Source organism: Dasypus novemcinctus, chromosome 13 (assembly GCF_030445035.2).
Source record: "Dasypus novemcinctus isolate mDasNov1 chromosome 13, mDasNov1.1.hap2, whole genome shotgun sequence".
Classification (NCBI taxonomy): domain Eukaryota; kingdom Metazoa; phylum Chordata; class Mammalia; order Cingulata; family Dasypodidae; genus Dasypus; species Dasypus novemcinctus.
Window position 1 is genome coordinate 9,342,566 of NC_080685.1, and position 22,132 is coordinate 9,364,697.

The following is a 22,132-nucleotide window of genomic DNA, read 5'->3' on the forward strand; positions in this document are numbered from 1 at the left end:
TTTCACTTCAGAATTCCTGGAATGTTACCTAGGTAGGGGGGAAAAAAGCATGTAGTCTGTGTTTTGGTGACAGTATATTTCATGAACTAATTATGATGTTTTCATATGATTTTGCAACAGAATGTATTCTGAGTTGAATGGAGCCAGAATATCAAATACCAAATAGTATATTAAAAGGATGACATTGAAAAAAAATTTTAAGTAAAAATCAAAACAGAGCTCAGTGATTTCAGAAGCAAGGGCTACTCGTCAAGAATAATTGCCATTTAGATTTCCAGAAGTGCCAGTGGAAATGGATTTTGGGGAAGAAGCTAAGAGAGGGTCTGTTTTATAAAGCACACACTTTGTTCCTAGTTTTCCCAGCCAAGTTTGTAAAATCTCAGGTTTTTCTTGGGCTCCTTCTCTGTCGAGGGGCCAAGAGTTTATCTCTAGTCACATAGACAGATCTAAATTTTTAATCCAGGAGACTTTTATCAGCAGAGTCGGAAGAGCCTTCTTCGGCCAGCGACTCACCCTCCGCGAGTGTCAACCCGGTGACCGTGAGGGGGAGAAAACCAGAAAAATAAGGAGAGGAAGCCGGCCGGCGTCTCCGTCGCCTTTCCCATGTAACAAACCAAGCCCGCTGAGTGCAGCAATTGGGCTGGCGACACAGTGCCATTTTCTCTGGATGCTGAAGAGTCTGACTCGCATTAGAGACCTCTGCATTCAATAAACGAAAATAAGGATCCTCATGACCCAAGAGCCATTTGGAACAGAAAACCAACTCGAGCCATGAGTGTTTCGCAGTGAGTTCCTTGAAGATTTTATGAGTTGAGCTCTCACTTCAGTTATCAGCCTCTGCTTGCTGTTAATTCCGCTGGCCTCCGTGATCCCAAACAAAAGAGCCCTGCGTGTGCGTGTGTGTGTGTGAATGTCAGCCGTGTCACACGCGCGCTTCGTGCATTCTTCACATTGCAGCGCCATCAACAAAAGGAGGAAGAATGAGCGGTTTTTGTGGGTTGAGGGGATGGAGAATTCCTCTCCATAAACAAGAAGGTTTGGATTGGAAGTCTGCTAAGAAAAATGTTGGCGCTGACCACAGGGCTGTAAATCCACCCGCGGGAAGGGGGCAACGAGAGAGGCGGCCAGCGCCTGGAGGGCGCGCGGCTGCGGGGCGCGCGGGCCAGCGGCGAGCCGGGCGCGGGGCGCGGCGGCGGTGGGGGGGGGGGGGGCCGCTGGGGCTGCCTGGGCCTGCGGAGCCAATCGCAGCCCCGGGCGGGGATCCTCTCCCCCACGCAGCGCCCGCGCGCAGCCAGAGCGAAGGCTGCGCCCTGCACGCCCGCAGCTGGAGGCGCCTGCCCCCCGGCGCGCTCGGGCTGCCCGCGCCCCGCGCCGCTGCCCGCACGGGCGCCCGCTGCGCCCTCGCGCGCCTCCGGGGACCCGGGGACCCTCGGGGAGCAGAGGCCGAGGGACAGGAGGCGAGAGAGGGGCGGCGGAGGGCCGTCCGGCACGGTCCCGGCAGGTAGGCGGCTTCGCAGCGCGCAGGGCTCGGCTCTCCGCGGGCACCGAGCGGTGACAATTCGTGGACCCCGGAGTGTGTGCGCGCGCGCGTGGGGGTCCCCCCCGCGCCGGTCAGAGCTGAATGGGTCGCCTGATGAATCTGGGTGATCGGGATCTCTTCGTGGGGGTCTCGGGGCCACAAGGTTTATTACCCACCTAGTGAAGTATCTAAAGCAAGGATCGTCAAACTTGACCGTGATTTTTTTTTTCTTTTCCAAATAACATCACTATTTATGTTATCCTGCAATCTGTTTGTCCGTCCTGGTGGCCTCCATTGCACCGATGACCCATAGCGAGCCAACCACCACCTGATTGTTAGAAAGCCAGGCTTTGGACATTTCCACCTACTATCGGTGTAACAGCCTCCTCGGAGCGCTAGCAGCCACGGGGGACTGGCGGCATGGTTTTGATTTTAAAAGCATGTGGCCACAATGGACTAATCTCCTGAGTGAAATATCACTGTGTGGCTAGCCGAGGTTGAGGGAGTAAGAGAGAAGGGAGATAGATTTTGTAAAAACGTGATTGTCAGCGAGCTTCCTGTGCACCTGATTTATTTCACATTGTCTTCTGGGCTGAGAATGTATTCCTATCCTGCAATTGCAGGCGGGATGAATTCCAGAACCTCATGTATTATGACACTGAGGGTCGCGATGAGGGACTATATATATATATGTCGTAAATATAGTATGTGTAAGGAAGTATCCATTTGGGGCTTGCTTTTATTTGATCCCAGTATGGGTAGAATTCCTGGCCATTTCTTTTCCCTTTGTTTTTCCTTTAATTTTTGAGGCGTGAGTCTTGTAAAAAAAATCTATTTCTTGGGATTTTACCATTTTGATGCAGAAATTTCAGAGATGATTATGTAACTTTTTTTCTCCCCTTTGGTTTCTTGGGATTAAATTAACTTGCTTAATGAGTTCAGCCTTCCCCTGGAAAAACCAGAGGGAGCTGAATGAAGGCTCAGTTAAAATACTGGACTTGCTGGGAGTGACCCTCAAGTCACTGTTCAGCTACTCTGAATCTTTATTATTATTATTTTTCATCTTTTTCTGCAATGGGGAAATGCACAGGTCAGGACTCTAGTCCAACAAGAGAACAGTACCGCAGCAGGTGCGAGGGCAGTCAAATATGTTACTTCAAGCCTAAATAGCACTTCCTTATTGGATTCTCAGTGGATCGTATGCAAACCATCCATTGATAATTCACAATCAATTCCCCGTTCAGTCCTGCCTGGTGTTTTAAGCAGTCCTTCCCTCCAGGCATGTACCTGTCCAACAAATAGAAAGAATTTATAATAAAAGAACTTGTTTTGAATATCAAAATGGACAATTTATATTGACCTTTTTGAGGGCCAGGTTAACGTGTTTTTTCATCATGAAGGGAAATGCATGCTTAGCTGTATCAAGGAGTCATGAAAACTGTTCATGCTTTTGCCTACTGAATAATTTAACAGAGTATTTTTTTGAAACCTTTTCCAAGAATAGATGTAGCGAGTGAATACTGCATTTAGGGAAGAGGGTTTTCGCTTTATGGTTGAGTATTTTTCTCCCTCAACATCACAAAGGAAACTGATGATAAAGAATTTGCCTGTTCAAATAAATATAAAGTGACAGACCCAACGAAATTCTCTTAGCAGACAGAAGGATAGTTTTGTATGACTATGGACATTTTGCAATCCTCTATAAATATAATATCTGAAATAAATCGGGACCCATTTCCCTCTTACCATTCTGAACTCCAAAGCAGTGCTGAGTAAATGTGAGAGTGAGTACGTGCACTTTGTATGGACTTTGAGACGCTGATGGCTTTCCAAGATAAATATAAACGATGCTCTGGTTATTTCTTGTTTTGTGATATTATTCATGGGGGGAAGTTATCAAAAGTTCATTCTCTAAGCATCCTAGCATAGCCAGCCAGAACTTTAGAAACCCACAAGTTATCGGTTTAGTAAAGTTGAAACAAGGTCCATACCTTCAGAGTCTCTTGAAAATAAACACCTCTTCCTTAGCCCTCTCCTTCTAATGCAAAGGAATGGCTCTGAGTCTGGGCACCGAGTTCTCATTGATCCAGAGAGGACCACAGCTGGGTCAAGGACAGACACTGACAGATTGCAGAGGTTCAGGCACACAACAGGCTAGGCTAGCCACGTTCACATCCGGGGTTGCTGCAGTCATCAGGTTGCAGGCATTTTCTCAATATCAGTGTCCTTTCAGTAGTTAGGGGAAACGTAACGAATTGCTTCAGCCAGGAGAAATGTGGACTTACTGGGCTGGAAACAAGTCATGCAAAGGACCACCCAATGAAACATCATTTTGAAAGAGAAGGTACGCATAAATGAAACCTCTGGGGCCATCTGTTTCTGTGATTTGCTGCTTCTCTGCCTACCGTATACATCCCTGTTTCTGTAAATCAGACATGCTGACCTAATGCTGTGTAGAATTCATTTTGATCACAGGTCAAGCTAAACTATGGCCGTCAAACCATTTATCTAAACGCTGCCCACTTCAGTGCAGTTTCCATTGCCACCACTTTGGGCTGGGAAGATGCCTTTCACTGGCCAGTCACTCCCCAGGATCCGGATCTCGCTGGAGTACCAATGTGCAGAGCAGTTCCCAGAGGCACCTGGTGAGTAAGGAGAGCTGGAGGGCTGAAGCCACAATGCTGTGGCTTGAGATGCTATCACGACTGGCCTATGTAAATATAAATACAGGCGCCAAAGGAATAATGAATTTATAATTCAAATAAGCTTCAAGTATAAACTTTTGGTGAGATTTCCTGATAGTCTAAATAAACACACAGGTGGGGTTAATGGGGTAAATACGTTTGAAGGACCCTAATACTTCCTATACACGCAGGCCAGGAGAGGGCAGCACTCAAACTCCAAAGCAGCGACGGCTCCTCTGGACCATCACGAGACTAGAATCTCCAAACGGCGAAAACGTTTCTCTCCACCTTCTTGTATCTTCATTCCTTTTGAAAGCATAGCGTCTAGAATCTTAGTTTTGCCAGGAGAAATGAGGCTGCCTGACAAAATAAGGAATGCAGCGTATTTAATAGAGAACTCAATTCCCCTTTCTTTCCTCAGCTTCAAGCACTCTTTATCTTTACTCTGTCGGAAAATGGATGGGAGAAAGGGAAGTAGAATAAAGGGAAAGGAGAAAACGAAAGAAGTGGGGTTTCTTGAGTTGCTTTTCCAGAGGAAATGCTTATGAGATGCTTTATCAGTAGACCTAGACTTCATTGATACGTCTCAAATGCAAGTACAGGTTCACAAAGATACTTTTTGTAAGCAGACAATCAATGATACCTCCAGATTTCTAGCAGCTCTGGTTCCAAAACAGCAAGGCCTGAATAACTACTTTTGGAAGACACGTGCTAAGGAGAAGACTTTTGCATCCACCTGTTAGAACCTGAGAGATGGCAAGCCAGCCCGGAATAAATACCCTTTATAAACTCTTGGCTAGCAGGCCGTTTCCTTACACTATTGTTACATTCTTGGATTAATTATATTCTAGGGACAAACTTTAAATGTAGAGGAGAGAAACAATCCACTTAAAGAGGGCCACCTGTGACTGGCAGGGCGGACTGCTGTGTCATTAAGCCTCATTTAGCTTGCTGCAGGAGCACCTTGTGTCTCTGCCACCTTCGGTTCAACTGCCTGCACAACTCACTGCCAACTGCCAGGGCCTCCTGTTTCTCCCTGAGAAAGCTCAGGGGGCGGTTTCTATAACACCTGACAGGCCCAGAGCAAATGCATTCTGAGAGGGAACGCTGAGGCCGCTTCCAAGAGGGGAGAAGGTGGAGGGTCGGAGATGGGCGCGGAGCGGTGAGGAAAGCTACGGCAGCTGGACAAGGAGAGCGTGATTGCGACGTTTCTGGAGCAGAGGCCTCTGGAAGGCTGGGTGGGCTGCAGACCAAGGGCTCGGGAGCTCATGCCCATAAGCAAGGCCTGGCGAGCTCTGATCTCTCATTTTCTCGGTGTCGCTGCAGGCTGCTGGGAGGGCTGGTGTCTGTCCTTGAATCCAAGCAAAAGTGTTGTTCAAGGACAAAGGAAAGATTCCTTGGCGTCTGGGAGGAAAGGGAGGTCATGGTGTGTCTCCCACATTTCCAGCCAGATTATTCTCTGCCGCCCTCCTGTTGACTGTCTGGCACTGCAGAGTACCCTGGTGCTGGGACAGCTTGGAGGAATGTGGAAGATTCACCCATGATTGCCCGGAAACCAGACAGACTCCTGTCGTTTTAGCAAAGAAGACAGGGAGAACTTAATCCCAGAGGCTGGGAGAAAAAAAAGTAATTGTGAAATGTATCGTCTAAAGTCTATGACCAAGAGTCTCTTTAGCAATTTTTCAGCTTTTAAAGGAGCAATCCCTTCGTTCCTTTTGGTTAGAGAAACCCTGGCTCCATCTCCCTTTTCTAGATTGCTTTCCAATAAAGAAATCGTATGGCTGACCGGGAAGTCGCTTTGAAGGTGCTTACCTGATTAAGAGGTAAAACAGTTTAAGATCCTGGTAGTGTGGCAGATACAAATAACTTCATAAGAAGATACACTTGAGGGTGTGTTTTACTAAGAAAACTTTTCTGGATTATGAATACAAGGGAATTATACACAAAGAAAATGCATGACGTATGGAAAAATTCTCCTGAAGGAGAGTTTTTGAAGGACATGATGCCAAGAACACAAATATCTCCAAACATGACTCTCATGTTATGGATTAGTAGCTGTTCTGAGCTAAACTTCCCCTCTGCTATAATTTATTTAAACAATGAGAGATGGAAAAAAGAAGGGGAGAGAGAGAGAGAACACATCAAACAGGGGAGCACTTGACTAGCTCATGTGAAATGCTAAGTTGACTTTGTCTAGTACAAACATTGTCTGCATTAAAAATATTATTCAACCTGCCTCTACAGCTGTGACTCCAAAGGCTGGGAGGAAGCTAATCTTATCATCCATGGAAAATTAGCCACCGCTCTCTCTGCTTTATGCAATTATAACACCAATCCTGGATAATGCATTGTATTTTCTAATTTAAGTAACAGCAGTTGGGGAAGGTTGATAGATATTGTGCCTATAGTTAATAAAAATCCATCAGCCCTAGAAAAACATTTCCCTATCAACTGCTTTTGCTAGGAATGTAAATTTCATCAAACTTTGGGGCAATCTTTGTCTCTTATTAGTAATTTTACAGAAAAAGATTCATTGAACATTTGGTGAATCCTTACCATTTGCAGATTATACTAGACAAAACTATCCATATCCTCTTATTTAATCTTCACTACAACCTAGCAGTTTATCTTCTGCAAATTTAACTGATGAAGAGAATTGGTTGTAACCATAGTTTATAATAGCTTAGAAAATAGTCCCTACAAGGTTGAATTCAACAGATATTCATTGGACCTCCTCTCTGTATAGTAATAATAATAAAATATTAGGGTTACTATTGCTAGCTGAGTCCTTTTTAATATATTTTTACCTACATTCATATACGCAAACACAAAGCCAACAAATAGTAGCTTGTAACACTAGCCCATCACTAAATAATAGACATTGCATATGTGAAAATATCTTAATTGGTTAGACTCTTAGCCATTAGAGGGCCCTTTCAGATTGACTGTAAACACCTCCTACTCTAGAGCAAGTTAGGCCTGTGTAAATTTTACACCTCTGCTCAATGTGTGCAGAATGGCTAGGGGCCATATCCTCTGGAGTGGAGAGACCACCCTTCACCGGTCCTTAGGAACTTTTTAGGGCGATACCAAGTATGTCGCTTCCGATAGTCATACATAATAAGCAAGACTTCAGTTTGTTAAGCGCTGTGGGAAATATAAATCAGGTATCTCACCTCTAGGAACAAAGAGAATGTAAGCTTTGGAGCAAGCAGATGAGAACCATTCGTTTGTTTCAGAGAGTCAAAGGATATTCAGATACTTTTGACCTAGAAGAGGGTCATCTGGTGATTATGAACCTAAGAAACTCAGCAGACTTGGGTTTGCACCTGCTTTCGATTTTCACTTGCTGTGTGACCTTGGGGAAAGCCTCCAATCTCTCTTGAGGCTGCAGGAGTTCATTGGGTTGCCAGACTTAAATATCCAATCCTTGGCTTCCTTCTGTGATAAGAGCTGACATTTATCGAAGGATGACTATTTGTTGAGCCCATCTTAAGTATCTTCTAATCTTTGCAAAAATCCTAACAAAAGTATTGTTCCCATTTTAGAGACAAGATAACAGGCTTACGAAGAGCTTTCACAAAGTCACCCAGCGAAAGACATTGCAGAGCCCACCCCAGACTCTCCACATTTTCCATAGATGTTGTGCCTTCATTCACTTATTCATAAATATGTGCAAGGCTCTGTACCAGATGATGAGGTATAAAAGTATACAAGGTAATGGGGTCTGCCCCTGAAAGAGTTCACAGGCTGGTAGAGAAGACCAAGAATAACCTAACAATATAATGGTGTTTGCCAGGTAGTACAATATAGCATGCTCTGAAATATCTATGGAATTATTTTTGCCTTATTAAACCATTTGACAATATTAGTCTATTTGCTATAATACCTCAGATCATTTCTTGTATGTAATTTCAGATATTATCCCCCTCCAGAATAATGTAGTTTTAGTCCTCCTTGTATAATTTTTTCCCCCAATCTGTCTGCATCTTTCATTAAAATCAAAGATCTTGATGATAGAGGCCATTTCTTATTCATACTTTTTATTTCCCACACAGAGTTGGTGCTCATTTAACTCTATGCTGATTGGAATCTGTGTAGAGATTCTTTGCTTTTGAGCAGGGACTCTGAATCTTTTTTGTTCCATGATCCCTTTTGCCAGTCAGGTGAAAACCAAGGATGCTTCCTAAGTTCACACTATACTGTGTATTATTTAATAAATATGTCACACCCGCACCAACACGGCCCCCCAAGAATGACACTTTTTTTGAATTTCAGTTCAAGCTCATGGACCCCTGGGTAATAACGCCTGCTCTAGAAGCCTGTAGCCTAGCTAAGTTAGAGTGAGAGCAGAGCCTCCTGCTTATCTGCTGAAAGGGACAGTCTTCAAATAGCTTTAAGCGCACGTATCCACCTTAGGCTAGACAGATGACAAATTCAGTCATTTGCCTAGGGAAAAAAATTCTTTTTGTCTTATGTTACCTCTCCCTTGCGTTACACAATCCTAATTGTTTAAATGATCATTTCAATAAGAAAAATCAAGCTGTCATGTAAAAACAATCATTTCTTTTAAAAAAAAATACTATTTAGACTTTCAAATACTAAGTCAACCATTTGACATAATTTTTCCCCAAGTGACAAAAAAACCCTTCATATTAGAGGATGCCAAAGCATTCCTGCAAGTTTATCCTTTGTGCCTTACAGTTACGTGGGCTGGTCATAACATACTGGAATGCTCAGAAACTTTCTAGACTCAGCTCTTTAATTTGGAAATTAGCAAACTCTAACGCATGCATTGGGAAGTCATAAGGGTACTGAAGATTCTGGGAACCATGTGGTTTTTGACCTGGAAGACTTAATTTAGGAGAAGCAGCAGAGTTTAGGACTTCTTTGCTTGATGTGGTTTCAGAGGGTAGATTTATGAGGGTCCTGCAATGGGGGTTAACTCGTGCTCTGTGAGAATTCAGGAGAATCTGTGAACTTGGATGGGGGGGAAAATGTCATCTTTATTTTTACTAACCTACAACCGAAATTTCACACTTCCTTTCATTTTTCAATGTGAACAAACCACAGTAGTGGTAACAGAACCATGGCTTCGTCACCAATGGAAATTGGAAGTATTTCCATATCACGTTACAGTTGATACAGATGTCCCAAAATATCATTTCACTTATCACTTCTTCAAAATTATGATGCTGTTATACCTGCTTCCAGATCTATTAAGTAGTTCATTATGAAGGCCATGTAATTCTATATCACACTTCTGCTTCTTAAAAATATATTGATAACTCTGTGTGTGTGTGGCTTCTTTGTGATATTATATACTTCCTTAATTTAAAAGCATTATTTTGAGGAGTTCTTAAGCATCATCAAACCTAAAAGGTGTCCATGGGGGGAAACATTTGAAATAAAAAACACTCTATAAGGAAGGTAAATTTGGCTTATTAGCTGGTGACCTCTCTAATGCCTGATGTTGCCCCATAGTATCCTGGGTTGCTACATGAGCCAGTGAAGGCCCTTGGGAAGACAATTCATGCATCAAGTTACCATTCATGTGGTCTGCATGTTTAAGACAAAGAGTAGAGGGAAAGTAAATCTCTTTCCTCTGGTTGAATTTGCATCAGTTTGAGCAAACTGGGTTCTGAAAGCAGGGAGGCATCCTAAAGGGCCGGCCTCATGCCACGTATCATTGCATTTGGAGCTGGAACAGTATGGCACCTCAGTAATCTCTGGCTGGGTGAGTGAGTTGGGTGGCGTAGGGCTCCCAGTCATGGCCCCATGCTACCCTGGAATGATCTCCTTGATGGTCTTTCCTCTTCTGCTATTCTAGGAGCTCTTTCAGGGACCACAGATTTTTTCAATTTTATGTTTCTGGTATGTTTCACAGTATATGAAACATGATGCTTGATGTTTGCTGAATAAATGAATGAACAAACACCCCTTTCCCCTGTTGCAGAGCCAGCAGCCCCATTTTTAATAGACTAGGGAAAAATTATAGGAAAGAATACTTCTCATTTTATTCAGCTAAAGTATCAACATGGAGTGGGGTCAGAGAGAACATTAGTCCTGTGCCATAATGTTAAATCCTGGGCCACCAGTACTCTAAAGTAGAAACCTTGGAAAAGAGTCCCGTTAATGGTCAAACAAGCAGACCCTTTCCTCTTCAATGCAATGAAGTGTTGACAGCAAACAGCTTTCAGGATTTCTGGGACTTGGGGGGGCTCTGATTTCTTCTAAGGAAGTAAAGTATTTTATTTGGGACTTACTTGAGCTGAGAAGGAATGAACCTCATTATTTCAGGATGCCAAGGTATTCCTGCAAGTTTGCCCTTCATTCCCCTAGAGTGATAGAACTCATTTGGGGACACACTGCTTATGCTGGAAGGGGGACTGGGGAAAAGGACAAGGAAGGATCTGTTGAGCACTTACTATGTCTTACAGGTATTTTACCGGACAGTACCTTATTAATTTTTTGTTTGTTTTTAAATATATTTTTTATTTATTTTAAAAAGATACATAGATCATACAAAATGTCACATTAAAAAATGTAGGAGATTCCCATATGCTCCACTCCCTACACCCCCGACTTTTCTCACATCAGCACCTTCTTTCCTTAATGTGGTACATTCATTGCATTTGATGAATACATTTTGGAGCACTGCTACACAGCATGGATTATAGTTTACATTGTAGTTTACACTCTCTCCCAGTCCATTCAGTAGGTTAAGGCAAGATATATAATGCCCTGCATCTGTCCCTACAATATCATTCAGGACAACTCCAAGTCCTGAAAATGCCCCCATATGATACCTCATTTACTCTCTCCCTGCCTTCAGCAACTCCAGTGGCCACTCTCTCCACATCAATAATATAATTTCTTCCATTGCTAGAGTCACAATAATTCTATACTAGAATACCAGTTAGCCCACTCTAGTCCATATTTTACTCCCCAAACCTGAGGACCCTGGGATGGTGATGCCCACTCCACCTCTCAATTGAGAGAGGGTTTTGATCCCATGTGGCTGATGGATAGGACTCTTTTGTCTGCGGCTGTAGACTCTCTCAGTTCCTTGGTGTGGTGGTTGTCCATCTTCACCTTCCTGTCAGCTGACCTGGGTAAGTCCAACAAACTGGGGAGTTGGGGCTGCAATTCTGCTGAGACTCAGGGCCCAGCTGGCACATGGACAGCCCATAGATTCAAGTCTCCTGGGCATTCACCAACCCCATTGCCAACCACAGGTTCAATAAAAGGTGCAGAAGGGGAATGTGTAGAGAAATCACATTTGAGTCCAACTCTGTCAAACTCAGGAGCACAAATTCTAAAGTAGGGCCCAATGGCAAGGCACAAAACTCTGGAGTCATCTGCCATGACCATGGGACCTGGGTGTAGAAGTTTTGGATCACTGAAGGGTTCGACTATGGCAGGGGAAGTGCATTGGTGTGGAGTATCATTGATGGGGGACGCATGGGAGGGAGTTCGCCTGGGCATGCCTATAGGGTATATAGATATGTTTGGATGTTTGTTGGGTATTGACATAGTGGGTAGAGATTCGCATGACAGCTGAGGGAGTGCTGGGTTCCCATCCTGGGGAGCCCTGCTGCATTCCCCAATGGAACAGCAACAACCCCCCAAATGCAAGGGCAATGACCAGTGAAGAAGGATGGTCCAATGATAGGCCCTTGATACTGATGACTGTGCTTATGAGCCATTTTGTACTTGACATTTCAACTTGGCCTAGTGTTGCAGGGTGCCTAAGAGTTACCTCCTAAGAGCCATTATGTTATTCAAATGTGGCCACTCTCTAAGCCAAACTCAGCATATAAATGCATTACCTTCCCCCAAGCATGGGACATGACTCCTGGGGATGAACCTCCCTGGTGCCGAGGGATTACTACCAAGTACCAGCTGGTGATGCAACTGGAAATAGACCTTGAATAAAAGGGGGAAATAGTAAAGACAAATGAGTTTATATGGCTAAGAGACTTCAAAATGAGTTGGGAGGTCTTCAGAGAGGTTGTGCTTATGCACATCTCAGCAGTATCTCATAGACAGCCAAAGTGGATACTACCACAGGTAGTGGTGCTCCCATTACATTTTTATAACAACGTCTTGAGGTAAGTGTTCTAGCCCCACTTTACTAACAAAGAACTGAGGCTCATTGAGATCCATTAAGTTTCTCAATTTCACACAGCCATTAAGTGGCCAATAAGTATTCAAACCAAGGGCATAAGGACTCCAAATAACATGCATTGCCTTCTCACTACAACAAAATTCCAAGACTCTGCTTTTCCCCTATAACTTTCTCCTTACATCGACTTAGCTTTCATACTGGAGACTCGCAAACCTAAATGTTCAGGTAGGTGATGTTGGTAACCAAACATAGAAGGGCTAAGACTGACTTATCTTCCTGGCTGTGTGGGACATTACTTAGTATTACTTATCTAAAATAGTGTTGTTTTAAGAATTAAATAGATAACGTGTTTGTCCACACACAAAAATACAGTCATTACAATTTTTTCTGCAGGGTTTTGATCTACTAGATTGTGGCTGAGAAGCAAAGGTCTTCAGAATTAGTGTGAATGTGTGTCAAAGAATATCCATTATTGTGTATGCTTTGGAATTGAGAATTCAAATCCAACTTTTGAGCTGAGATAAATAAATTGAATAAATTGAAGTAGTCAGGTCTTAGTTTTAGCTTGAGATGGAAATAATAGTTACTTTGAGGAAGTGCTAAATAAACATTCTACACAGGACCATTGATTCATCAACAGATAGAGACGGAGCTGGAAATGGCAGGAGATTCAAAAGATGGACCATGTTTATAAGGAGCTTATGGTCATGGGAATGACAAGACATATATGTCCATTATGAGAACACAAGGTAGATACTGGATTAAAATTTGTAAAACATGGACAAATGAGGTATCCCAGGTGCTGGAGGCATAAACTGCTACCTCTTAGATCTGTTCAAATATGGGGAGAGTCCCCAAAGGAGGGAATCTCAAGTTATTCTTTGAAGGATATGGTAATTTTGTTGACTCTATGGAGATGATCAAAAAGAGAACTCTCAGTAGAGAAAGCCCGGTAGAATGGGAAGCACAGGCAACCCGTGTGCGCTGGCTCCCCACCTCTTACCCTCCAGGCAGTTTTGATAAAGAGCAATGTGTTCTGCCTCTATAATCCACGTTTAGTGGCAATGCTCCAAAATGTGTTCATCAAGGGCAATGAATGTGCCACACTAATGAGAGAAGCTGTTAATGTGGGGGAAAGGGGGAGGTGTGGGGAGTGGGGCATATGGGAATCCCTTGTATTTTTTTATGTAATCTAAGTATCTTTTAAAAATAAATAAAAAATATATATTTTTAAAAAGAGCAATGTGTTCTAATATCTCCAAGAAACCTACACAACCGGGCCCACAGCTGGGTGTCCCCAAAAGGCAAGGGCTATGCTCACACCGGCCTGTGTACCCCAAACCTCAAAGCTGAAATCAGAAGACCCGGGAAGGGCAGGGTGTAAGAGGGAACCGTGTGGCTGTGGTGGCTGGCACACCACTCACCCAGGCTGCTGCTAGCTGAGCAGCTGGCAGCAAGCACTTCTTGGTGACCGCATAGGTGAGCCCTCGAACCACTCACCTCTGTGACATCGAGGAGCAGTGTCCTGTGCCACTCCACCACAGGACCTCAAGGACTGCCTGAAATCAGTGGGTGAATGAGAAACTCTAAGATCCCCCATTTTCCTTTCTTCTCACGCACTCGTGGCTTGGCACAGGGGAAGTTCCCCTGGCTTTGGAGCCCAACAGGACAGATTTAAATCCCAGCCCTGTGTAGACCTGAGGGGGTGACTTTGCTTCTGAGCTTCACTGTTATCATCTGAAGAGTCACAGTGACTATTAAATGAGATAATGTATGTACTCTAGAGCACTGTCAGGTCCATAGTACATGATCAATCAATGGAGGCACTTATTAGTATTTACCATTAAACATTCTCTGAGGGTTGGAGAGAGCAAACTTCAAAGATCTGTTTATTAAAAATCCACTCCTCCTGCCGACTTACCCGAACAATTCTGGGATGGTCTGCTAGCAGTCCTGTTGTGCTCTCCCTTGCCCCCAGGGTTGGATTTCTGTAGCTTCTATTGTCTGTACAATCAAGGAAGAATTCCTGAATGTACCTATAAGATCCAGGCAAATCCAACAATGTACAACTTCTTATGGCTTCCTTAATCTGTTTTCTACTCCATGGAACACCTTGCAAATTGGACGGTTTCTAAGTCACTGAATTTAGATATATAAAGAAATCAATTGTTTCATCTCATTGTACAGATAAGAAAGTGAAAGGCCAGAAAGTTAGGTGTCCTTTTAAGACTACAAGCTAGTTTGTTGTAGAGCTACAACTGGAACCCAGGTTTCCCTAATACCTATCTGTTCCCCATTCTACTATGCCATGTCCCCCAGAAAGCTTCCTTCATGAGGCTGAGCCTCAATCAACAGTAGGTGAAGTGTTGCAAGAGGGATTTCACAAAGGTCCAAGGTGCAGCCTATGGGATGCGTGCCAAAGCGGGGGGAAATCATTCTGTTTGGAGCACTGTGGAAGGATTTTTATAGAATGTAGAAGGGTTTGTTGTTGTTCAGTATTTAAAAATGTGCATCAGTTTCCTCTTGTTCTCTGTAATCTTAAGTAATCCTAGATCTTGAACTCCCCAGAAGAGTTCGTTTGAAGTCCACTGAACAAGTCACACCTGTTTGTAAAGCCCAGTGAGGCCTTCAGGTGATGTGATGGATAAAATAGCAGCGGGACCCTTCCACGCTCCTTCCAGGTCTCCAAGTGCAATGGGCCTTTCTGGCTGACCAGAGTATGATAATTACGACTCTTCCTTCCCTCTGTTTGAACCATGGATTGGAATGGACCGAGGCTGAATCTTTGTGATATATGTGGTCAAGTTTGCCCCCATCCCCAATACTGGTGTCTTCTTCAGTGCAAATTCCCCACTTGGACTGGTTTCTTTAGTCCTGTTTAGACTTACTTCCAGCTAATCCAAGCACTGGGTGCGTTCCGGGATGGAAATGAGTCTGTCAGTCCATCCTGAAATCTCCCCCTTTTGCTTGTGAGAAGAAGGTCACTCCATGCAGGGAGAACTTTTTGCTCTTCCTAAGCCAAGCCAGGTTGTCACAGCACTCCTCTGCCCCTCCCTTTATTTTCTGAGGTTTAGAACCAGACATGCACACAACCTGACATCCTAATGGAGCACAACTCAATAAAGAGTAGGCACTTCCCTCAGTAACTCCCTAGTAAGTGAATGAATGAATGAATGAGTGCACGAATGAGGAGCAGTGGTTATTTTTTTTTCAGAGATACCAGGGATTGAACCCAGGACCTCGTACATGGAAAGCAGGCGCTCAACCACTGAGTTATATCCGCTCCCCAATGGGAGTTGGTTTTTTCACTTGTTTTGTTTTTAGGAGATACTGGAGATTGAACCTGGGACCTTGTACCTGGGAAGCAGGTGCTCGATCACTGAGCTACATCTGCTCCCCAATGGGAGTTGGTTTTTTTGCTTATCTGTTTTGTTTTTAGGAAGTCCTGGAGATTGAACCTGGGACCTCATACCTGGGAAGCGGGTGCTCAGCCACTGAACTACGTCTGCAGTGGTTCTTATCCGTGGCACTCTCAGAGTGGCCTAGAGGACTGTGAGCGACCAGGAAGAGTGTTTGCTCCAGGGAAAGTAATATCCCTTGCAATGCCAAGCAGACACTTAACTCCAGGAGAAGAAGCAGCAGGGAACAAGGATGCAACTCAGGCAAGGTATGTTCTTAGCAGAAAGGCCATATTACCCGGCTACTTCAGTTTGCTCGCTCTCCTCCTTTAGCCGAGTTTACATGCCACCGCCTTCAAGTAATTGGGCCGTGGAAGATAAAAACAACTAGCTCTTAATAAAAAGTTCTTTTTTTATCCAAATGCAGAGCAAATCTTGTGAACTCTATTTTTGGGGTTGAATGAGACAGCGTGGCTGATGACTGATGTCTGAATAGGGACCATATGGATTTGTATAAAGGGAAAGAAAATAATCCTCCGCTGTAAAATAGCTTTGCTCTCCCCAAGGGTGATCTGCACCCACATGTTTCTGTCAGGTGGTTTTGCTATAAACGATTCTTCTTGGACTAATAGAAAAATTTCCTTTTATAGTGATTGTACATTTTCCCAGATTATCAGTGTAGCATGCTAAATCCCACAACTTAGAAACTCCAAAGATCAAAGGCAGAGAGGCCACTGGAGTCTTTCGACTCACCGCACACCAGAACAATAGTTTGGCTACCAAAAACCCCCTTTAATGACAGCGAGAAAGTGTACCTTCATAATTACCAAACTGCACTGTGAAAGCTGATATCCATTCCTAATTCTTGTATTAGATATTCGTGTTGTTTCATGATGGCAGTAAAATTCAGGTTGGCTCCATATGATCAAAACATTGGCCAGTGAGGTTTGAAGCTGTTTAGCCAATATCACTGCAGGGGTGTTGGACTGATTTTCTGTTGCCAGTGACAGCCAGAGCGATCAAATAAAGCCCAAAATATTTATTAGGGTGGCTTCTGACTATACAGACTGGGTTTTCAAGACAGACACTCAACAAGCTCCCTAAAAGGAGCGGGGAAGGATTTTTTCCCATCTGGGTAACTCCCTCAGGCATAGGGTAGGTTGCCTAGAAAATGTTTTAGGGGTGCATGAATGAGTTAATAACTTGGAGCATGGGGATTTGAAGGTAAGGCTCCCTAATTATTTAATAGTAACAACCACAAGTAATGCCCATAAATTAGCCATCAGCTTGGAACTGTAGCCCTATTTTGTCAGAGTTCTGATTTGCACATATTCAGCAAACATTTCTTGAGTGTCTGCAGTGTGCTGGGCTCTGGGAATGCAAAGAGGAATAAGCTAGAATCCCTGCCCTGTAGCAGCTCCCAGTCCACTCAGAGACCAGCACGGAAACAGCTAGCAGCAACGTTTCCTAGGAAGGGGAGCAGTGGGGATTGGAGCACCCATTGCGCTTAGTAGGGATTGTAAAGTGCACATCCAAGTGAAAGAGCTGTTATGCTCAGCAGTTTACAACCCTCCTGCACCATCTTTTTAGCTGTTGTGTGGTTTGCGTGTCCCAGTACAGCTGGTGTGCGAGGCAGTTTTGCCTGGTCCCTTGTAGTGAATGCATACGGTTTGTGACACCTGCAAATCCTGCTGCTCTGCCTGTCTGCGGCCTGGAGTCGCCTTTGGCACTCCGCGCCCTGGAAGCTCTGCGTTCTGGATTTTGCTGCCAACAGAGACAGTGGTCTCGTTCTTGGCATTTTCCCTGTAGAACCACAACCCCAGTCATAAAAAGGGATTACTGGAATCCGAGCCAGCCACACTCAGGTGTAGTTCTTTGGGAAAATATGATTTGGAAAAAGGGAATTCACCACGTAGGGTAGTCCTATTCTGTTTCTGGTTTTCTCTCTGGGTTGGTTGAATTTTAATTCATGAGAGGGAACGGCAGAGGCTGGCTTTAACTTTCCAGCCTTTATTTACTTGTACACGGGCCAGAATTCTGGATGGAGAAAGTGAATATCAAAAGGTCAGATCCTTTTCTTTCTTTCATTTTTTTTTTCCTTTTCCCAAAGTACGCAAAAGAGATAACCAAATGTTTGTTTTTTTCCTATCAGAGCCTTAGTTTGGGTCCAGCTACGTGACTGGAGGCAGCTGAATTGAAGTCCTGTTTCATAACAGATGCCTACCTGGAGAGCTCTAAATTGCTCTCGAAAGCCTTACATGGCATTAGAAGTAGATCAGTCACCTTGAAATATGGGGGACACACACACCAGTGACCTTTGGTAAGCAGTAACTGGTGACAGAAAAGGTTAAGTGAGTCCCCTGTAGGCTTTCACTTCCTGTGTTTTCCTCTGGAAATTTAGAATTGATCTTTCAAACAGTGAATACGTTTTCCCTACATAATAGATACATCTGAAATGATCGGTTGGAGTCAGGATTCTACCATATATTCAAGCAAAGGGCAGAGCCATCTCCCAAATGAATTCAGGATTGCCAGTGACACAGTAACAGTGAGGACACAACAGCTCTCATCTATCATTCAGTGAGCCCATGTGGTAGATAACCTAAGAATAACTATTACTATAGTACCCAGCATTTATTTAGGGTGGATTTTGTACCAAGGGCTAACTCCAATCTTTTATGTGCCTTTAAGCCTTAACAGCAGCCTTACAAGGAAAGCACTGGCATGGCGGCCTTCCGGTGACCCGAGCAGCCAGCGGTTTCTCCTTGATGTCCTCTGTCTCCCTCCCTCCAAGGCTGTTCTCTTAACTTCCATGCTAGACTCTGGCAGGGCCTTTTTGTAGGTGTCTTACAAGCAGTCTCATTTAATTCTCACAGCAACCCTAAGAGACAGACCTTATTATTATCCCTTTCAATGAAATGCAGGCCAAAAGCGGCACTGCCAGAAGTCAGACCCAATCTGCCTGACTCTGAAGCCCAGGCTTTGCCCCCACTCCACCCGCTCCCTCCAGAAGGGCTGCAGGACTTTATCCTCATCCCTGGATTGATGTCCCAATGGGCATTCTGGTGCCCGACCTTCCCTAGCAGGGAACAACACTTTTCCATTCCATGACTCGGAACATTGACTTGGAAAAAATACCACTGTGATAGGGGAAGATTGTCCCAAAGAGTTCTGGGAAGCCAGGTTCTGTAGGTGTGCACAGGTGCAGGGCACAGGAGAGAGGCTGCATGGGGAGGCGATGGGGGTACAGCTCTGAGAGAGCAAAAGAAGGTAAGGAAAGGAGACTGGAGGTTAATGAGGAAACGATCAACATTACCGTGTTGCTAAGGGTTAACTCAGTGTACCATATTGCTTGGTAATAAAAAATAGACCCTGAACTAAGCTTTTTCTTTGAATTTTACAGCTGTATTTCTCAGGAAAAGATAGTACTTATAAGTAGATATGCAGCCCAGCTTACCTTGAGTTTTTCCTTGGGCCTTATTCTTATGTTTTATTTTGGATCTATTATTAAGCTCTCCAATTTTCTACTGTAAGGTCACCCCACCATGCCTTCCAAATGGCTGAAACAGTGTCCCATTCTGTTTTCCTATCTTCTTTGACCCATACCCAATATTCTTCTAGCTTATATCCAGATAAAAGGAGAATAAAGAATGATCCAATTTTCACTCATTCTTTCTTCGATCAGTTATTCATTGCACATCTTCTCTGTACAAAGGACTTACACCATGACTGGCATGTGCATTGTACAGCAAGGAACTTAACTGGAATAAAGCTGATGAGACTCCTCTAAAAGCTAGGGTGAACATAAAATTTATTGCCTAAATGGGAACATTTTTCAGAGTGGAAGAGAGCACTATTAATAATTATGCCAGAACAGTAGACAAAGGCTGGGCCATGGCACAGCAAACAACGGCATATAAAAATAGTGCAGTCTAATGTACTAAGCTAGTGTCAGCCCTTCCAGATAATGTAGGGCTTGCAAATCCTATGTGTCACCTAAGACACTGAGAACATTCACATTTATTCATTTACAAGCACTGAGAAACTCCTATGTGCTCAGATTAGGCCAAGCACTATTAAGAATTCATCAGGGAAGCAGACTTTGTCCAATGGATAAGGCATCCACCTACCACATGGGAGGTCTGTGGTTCAAACCTTGGGCCTCCTTGACCCATGTGGAGCTGGGCCATGCACAGTGCTGATGCGTGCAAGGAGTGCCCTACTACGCAGGGGTGTCCCCCACATAGGGGAGCCCCACATGCAAGGACTGTGCCCCGTAAGGAGAGCCACCCAGCGCGAAAAAAATTGCAGCCTGCCCAAGAATGGCACCGCACACACGGAGACCTGACACAACAAGATGATGCAACAAAAAGAAACACAGATTCCCGTGCCACTGACAACAACAAAAGCGGACAAAGAACACGCAGCAAATAGACACAGAGAACAGACAACTGGGGGCCGAGGGGGGGGGGAGGTGGGGAAGGGGAGAGAAATAAATAAATAATAATAAATCTTAAAAAAAAAAGAATTCATAGATGATGCTCACAGTGAAAAGAGACACACACTTGACCGACAGTAAGATTAGCAAGGCTAACCAACACGGAGCAAGAACTTTCCATGTGACACCCATTCTGCCAATGTCTTTTTTCCACCATTTCTTTCAACCCTTACCTAATGCTGTGAAGCAGGTTGTATAATCGAGCTTGGTTTTCAAATCAGGACACCAAGACTCAGCAAGATGAGCTTGACCAAGGCCTCACAACTGATAACAGGAGGAAACAGGGTTCACACTTCAATGCATACGGTTTCAAAGCCTGAGCTCTTGGCCACCACGCCTGATGCTTCACTTAGAGGACACTAAGATATATGATGGCCTGGACGTAGGAGCTGAGTGACCATGCGCCACCAAGAAGACTTTTACTAATTCCATGGGTGCATGGGGAGCACAAGAGAGGCAAAGGAGGCGACACTGGGGAGGGACCAGATGTAGAATATGTAGCATTTCATCAGGGAGCAGAGGGGTGGGTTAGAGACATTCCAGGCAAAGCGCCAATCCTCAGACCACAGTGCCTGGGTGGGTGGGTGGGGGGAGCAAATTTCTCCCTTGTAAAACCAACGTGTAAGGGCAGGCGATGGGGCCTGCCTATTGAGCGCTTTCTCTCCCTCCAATGGGAAAGCAGGAGAGGGGTCACGCTGGTAACATTTTAGAGGCATGTAAATAAATGACCACGGGCAGAGCTGTGTTCTATACCATGGTCAGCACTGAAGGCCGAGCTTGCTGCGTGCAGATCCTTGCCCCAACCCCACCCCACCCCATGTGCCACTCTGGCCTGCGCTCATTCTTCCACATGATGGTTAACTCCAAATACAATGCTCTCTCTGGAATGCAGTTTCTATCACATTTTACCATTTTTATAGAATTTCCACATTAAGCATCAAATAACGTTATAAATCAAGAAAGAAGATTTTGTCAATTGGAGTTGCACCTATGTGAATTTTGAAGATAAATAAAATGGATCATTCGCACTCCTTTTTTGTTTGTTTAAATAGGATTTTGCAGGAAATATTTTCAAAAGTAGTGTTTATTCCCCTGCCTTAATAAGCAGCATACTAAATATGTTTCCACTCTCCTGGGTAAAATCTTGATCATCTTAGAGAACGTCAGTTATCCTCCTTTAGGCGCTATTTTTTGAGATTCAAATTTATTTTATTTAATAAACATGTATAGAGTGCTTACTCTGGGCCAGGTGTGATTCAAAATGCTTTGTTGGGAAGTGGACTTGGCCCAATGGATAGGGCGTCCGTCTACCACATGGGAGGTCCGCGGTTCAAACCCTGGGCCTCCTTGACCTGTGTGGAGCTGGCCCATGCGCAGTGCTGATGCACGCAAGGAGGCCCTGCCACGCAGGCGTGTCCCCTGCGTAGGGGAGCTCCACGTGCAAGGAGTGCGCCCCATAAGGAGAGCCGCCCAGCGCGAAAAAAGTGCAGCCTGCCCAGGAATGGCTCCACCCACATGGAGAGCTGACACAACAAGATGATGCAACAAAAAGAAACACAGATTCCCGAGCCACTGACAACAACAGAAGCAGACAAAGAAGAACATGCAGCAAATAGACACAGAGAACAGAAAACTGGGGCGGGGGAGGGGAGAGAAATAAATTAAAAAGAATAACTCTTTTTAAAAAACGCTTTACAATTATGTCATATATTCTTATGAGGTCGAGCCATTCCTTATCTGTATGCTCTCAGCCAAATCCGGGAGAATACTGTGCCTTTTCCTCCCTGCAATGCTGATGTGTCTGCCCCCTTAAATCTTACCATGGGGAATTTGCTTTACTAGTAATAGGAAACCAAATAACTAAGCTTAGTAACACTGAGGATGAAACAGGAGTAAAAAAGG

The 22,132-nt window shown here is 44.3% G+C and overlaps 1 protein-coding gene across 3 annotated transcripts in view; it reads left to right on the forward strand.

The window, feature by feature from the left end:
* Positions 1-584: 584 nt before the first annotated feature.
* Positions 585-22,132, forward strand: part of GREM2 (gremlin 2, DAN family BMP antagonist) — a 116,588-nt gene continuing 95,040 nt past the window's right edge. Inside the window, exon 1 of one of the 3 annotated variants that reach the window (XM_004473145.5) lies at positions 585-785. In XM_004473145.5, coding sequence (XP_004473202.1) covers positions 772-785 — 14 coding nt within the window. In that variant the 5' untranslated portion in view covers positions 585-771. Of the gene's footprint in view, positions 786-1,295; positions 1,502-15,249; positions 16,002-22,132 lie in introns of those variants that run through there. The other 2 variants (XM_004473146.5, XM_004473144.5) reach the window with 2 other exon arrangements.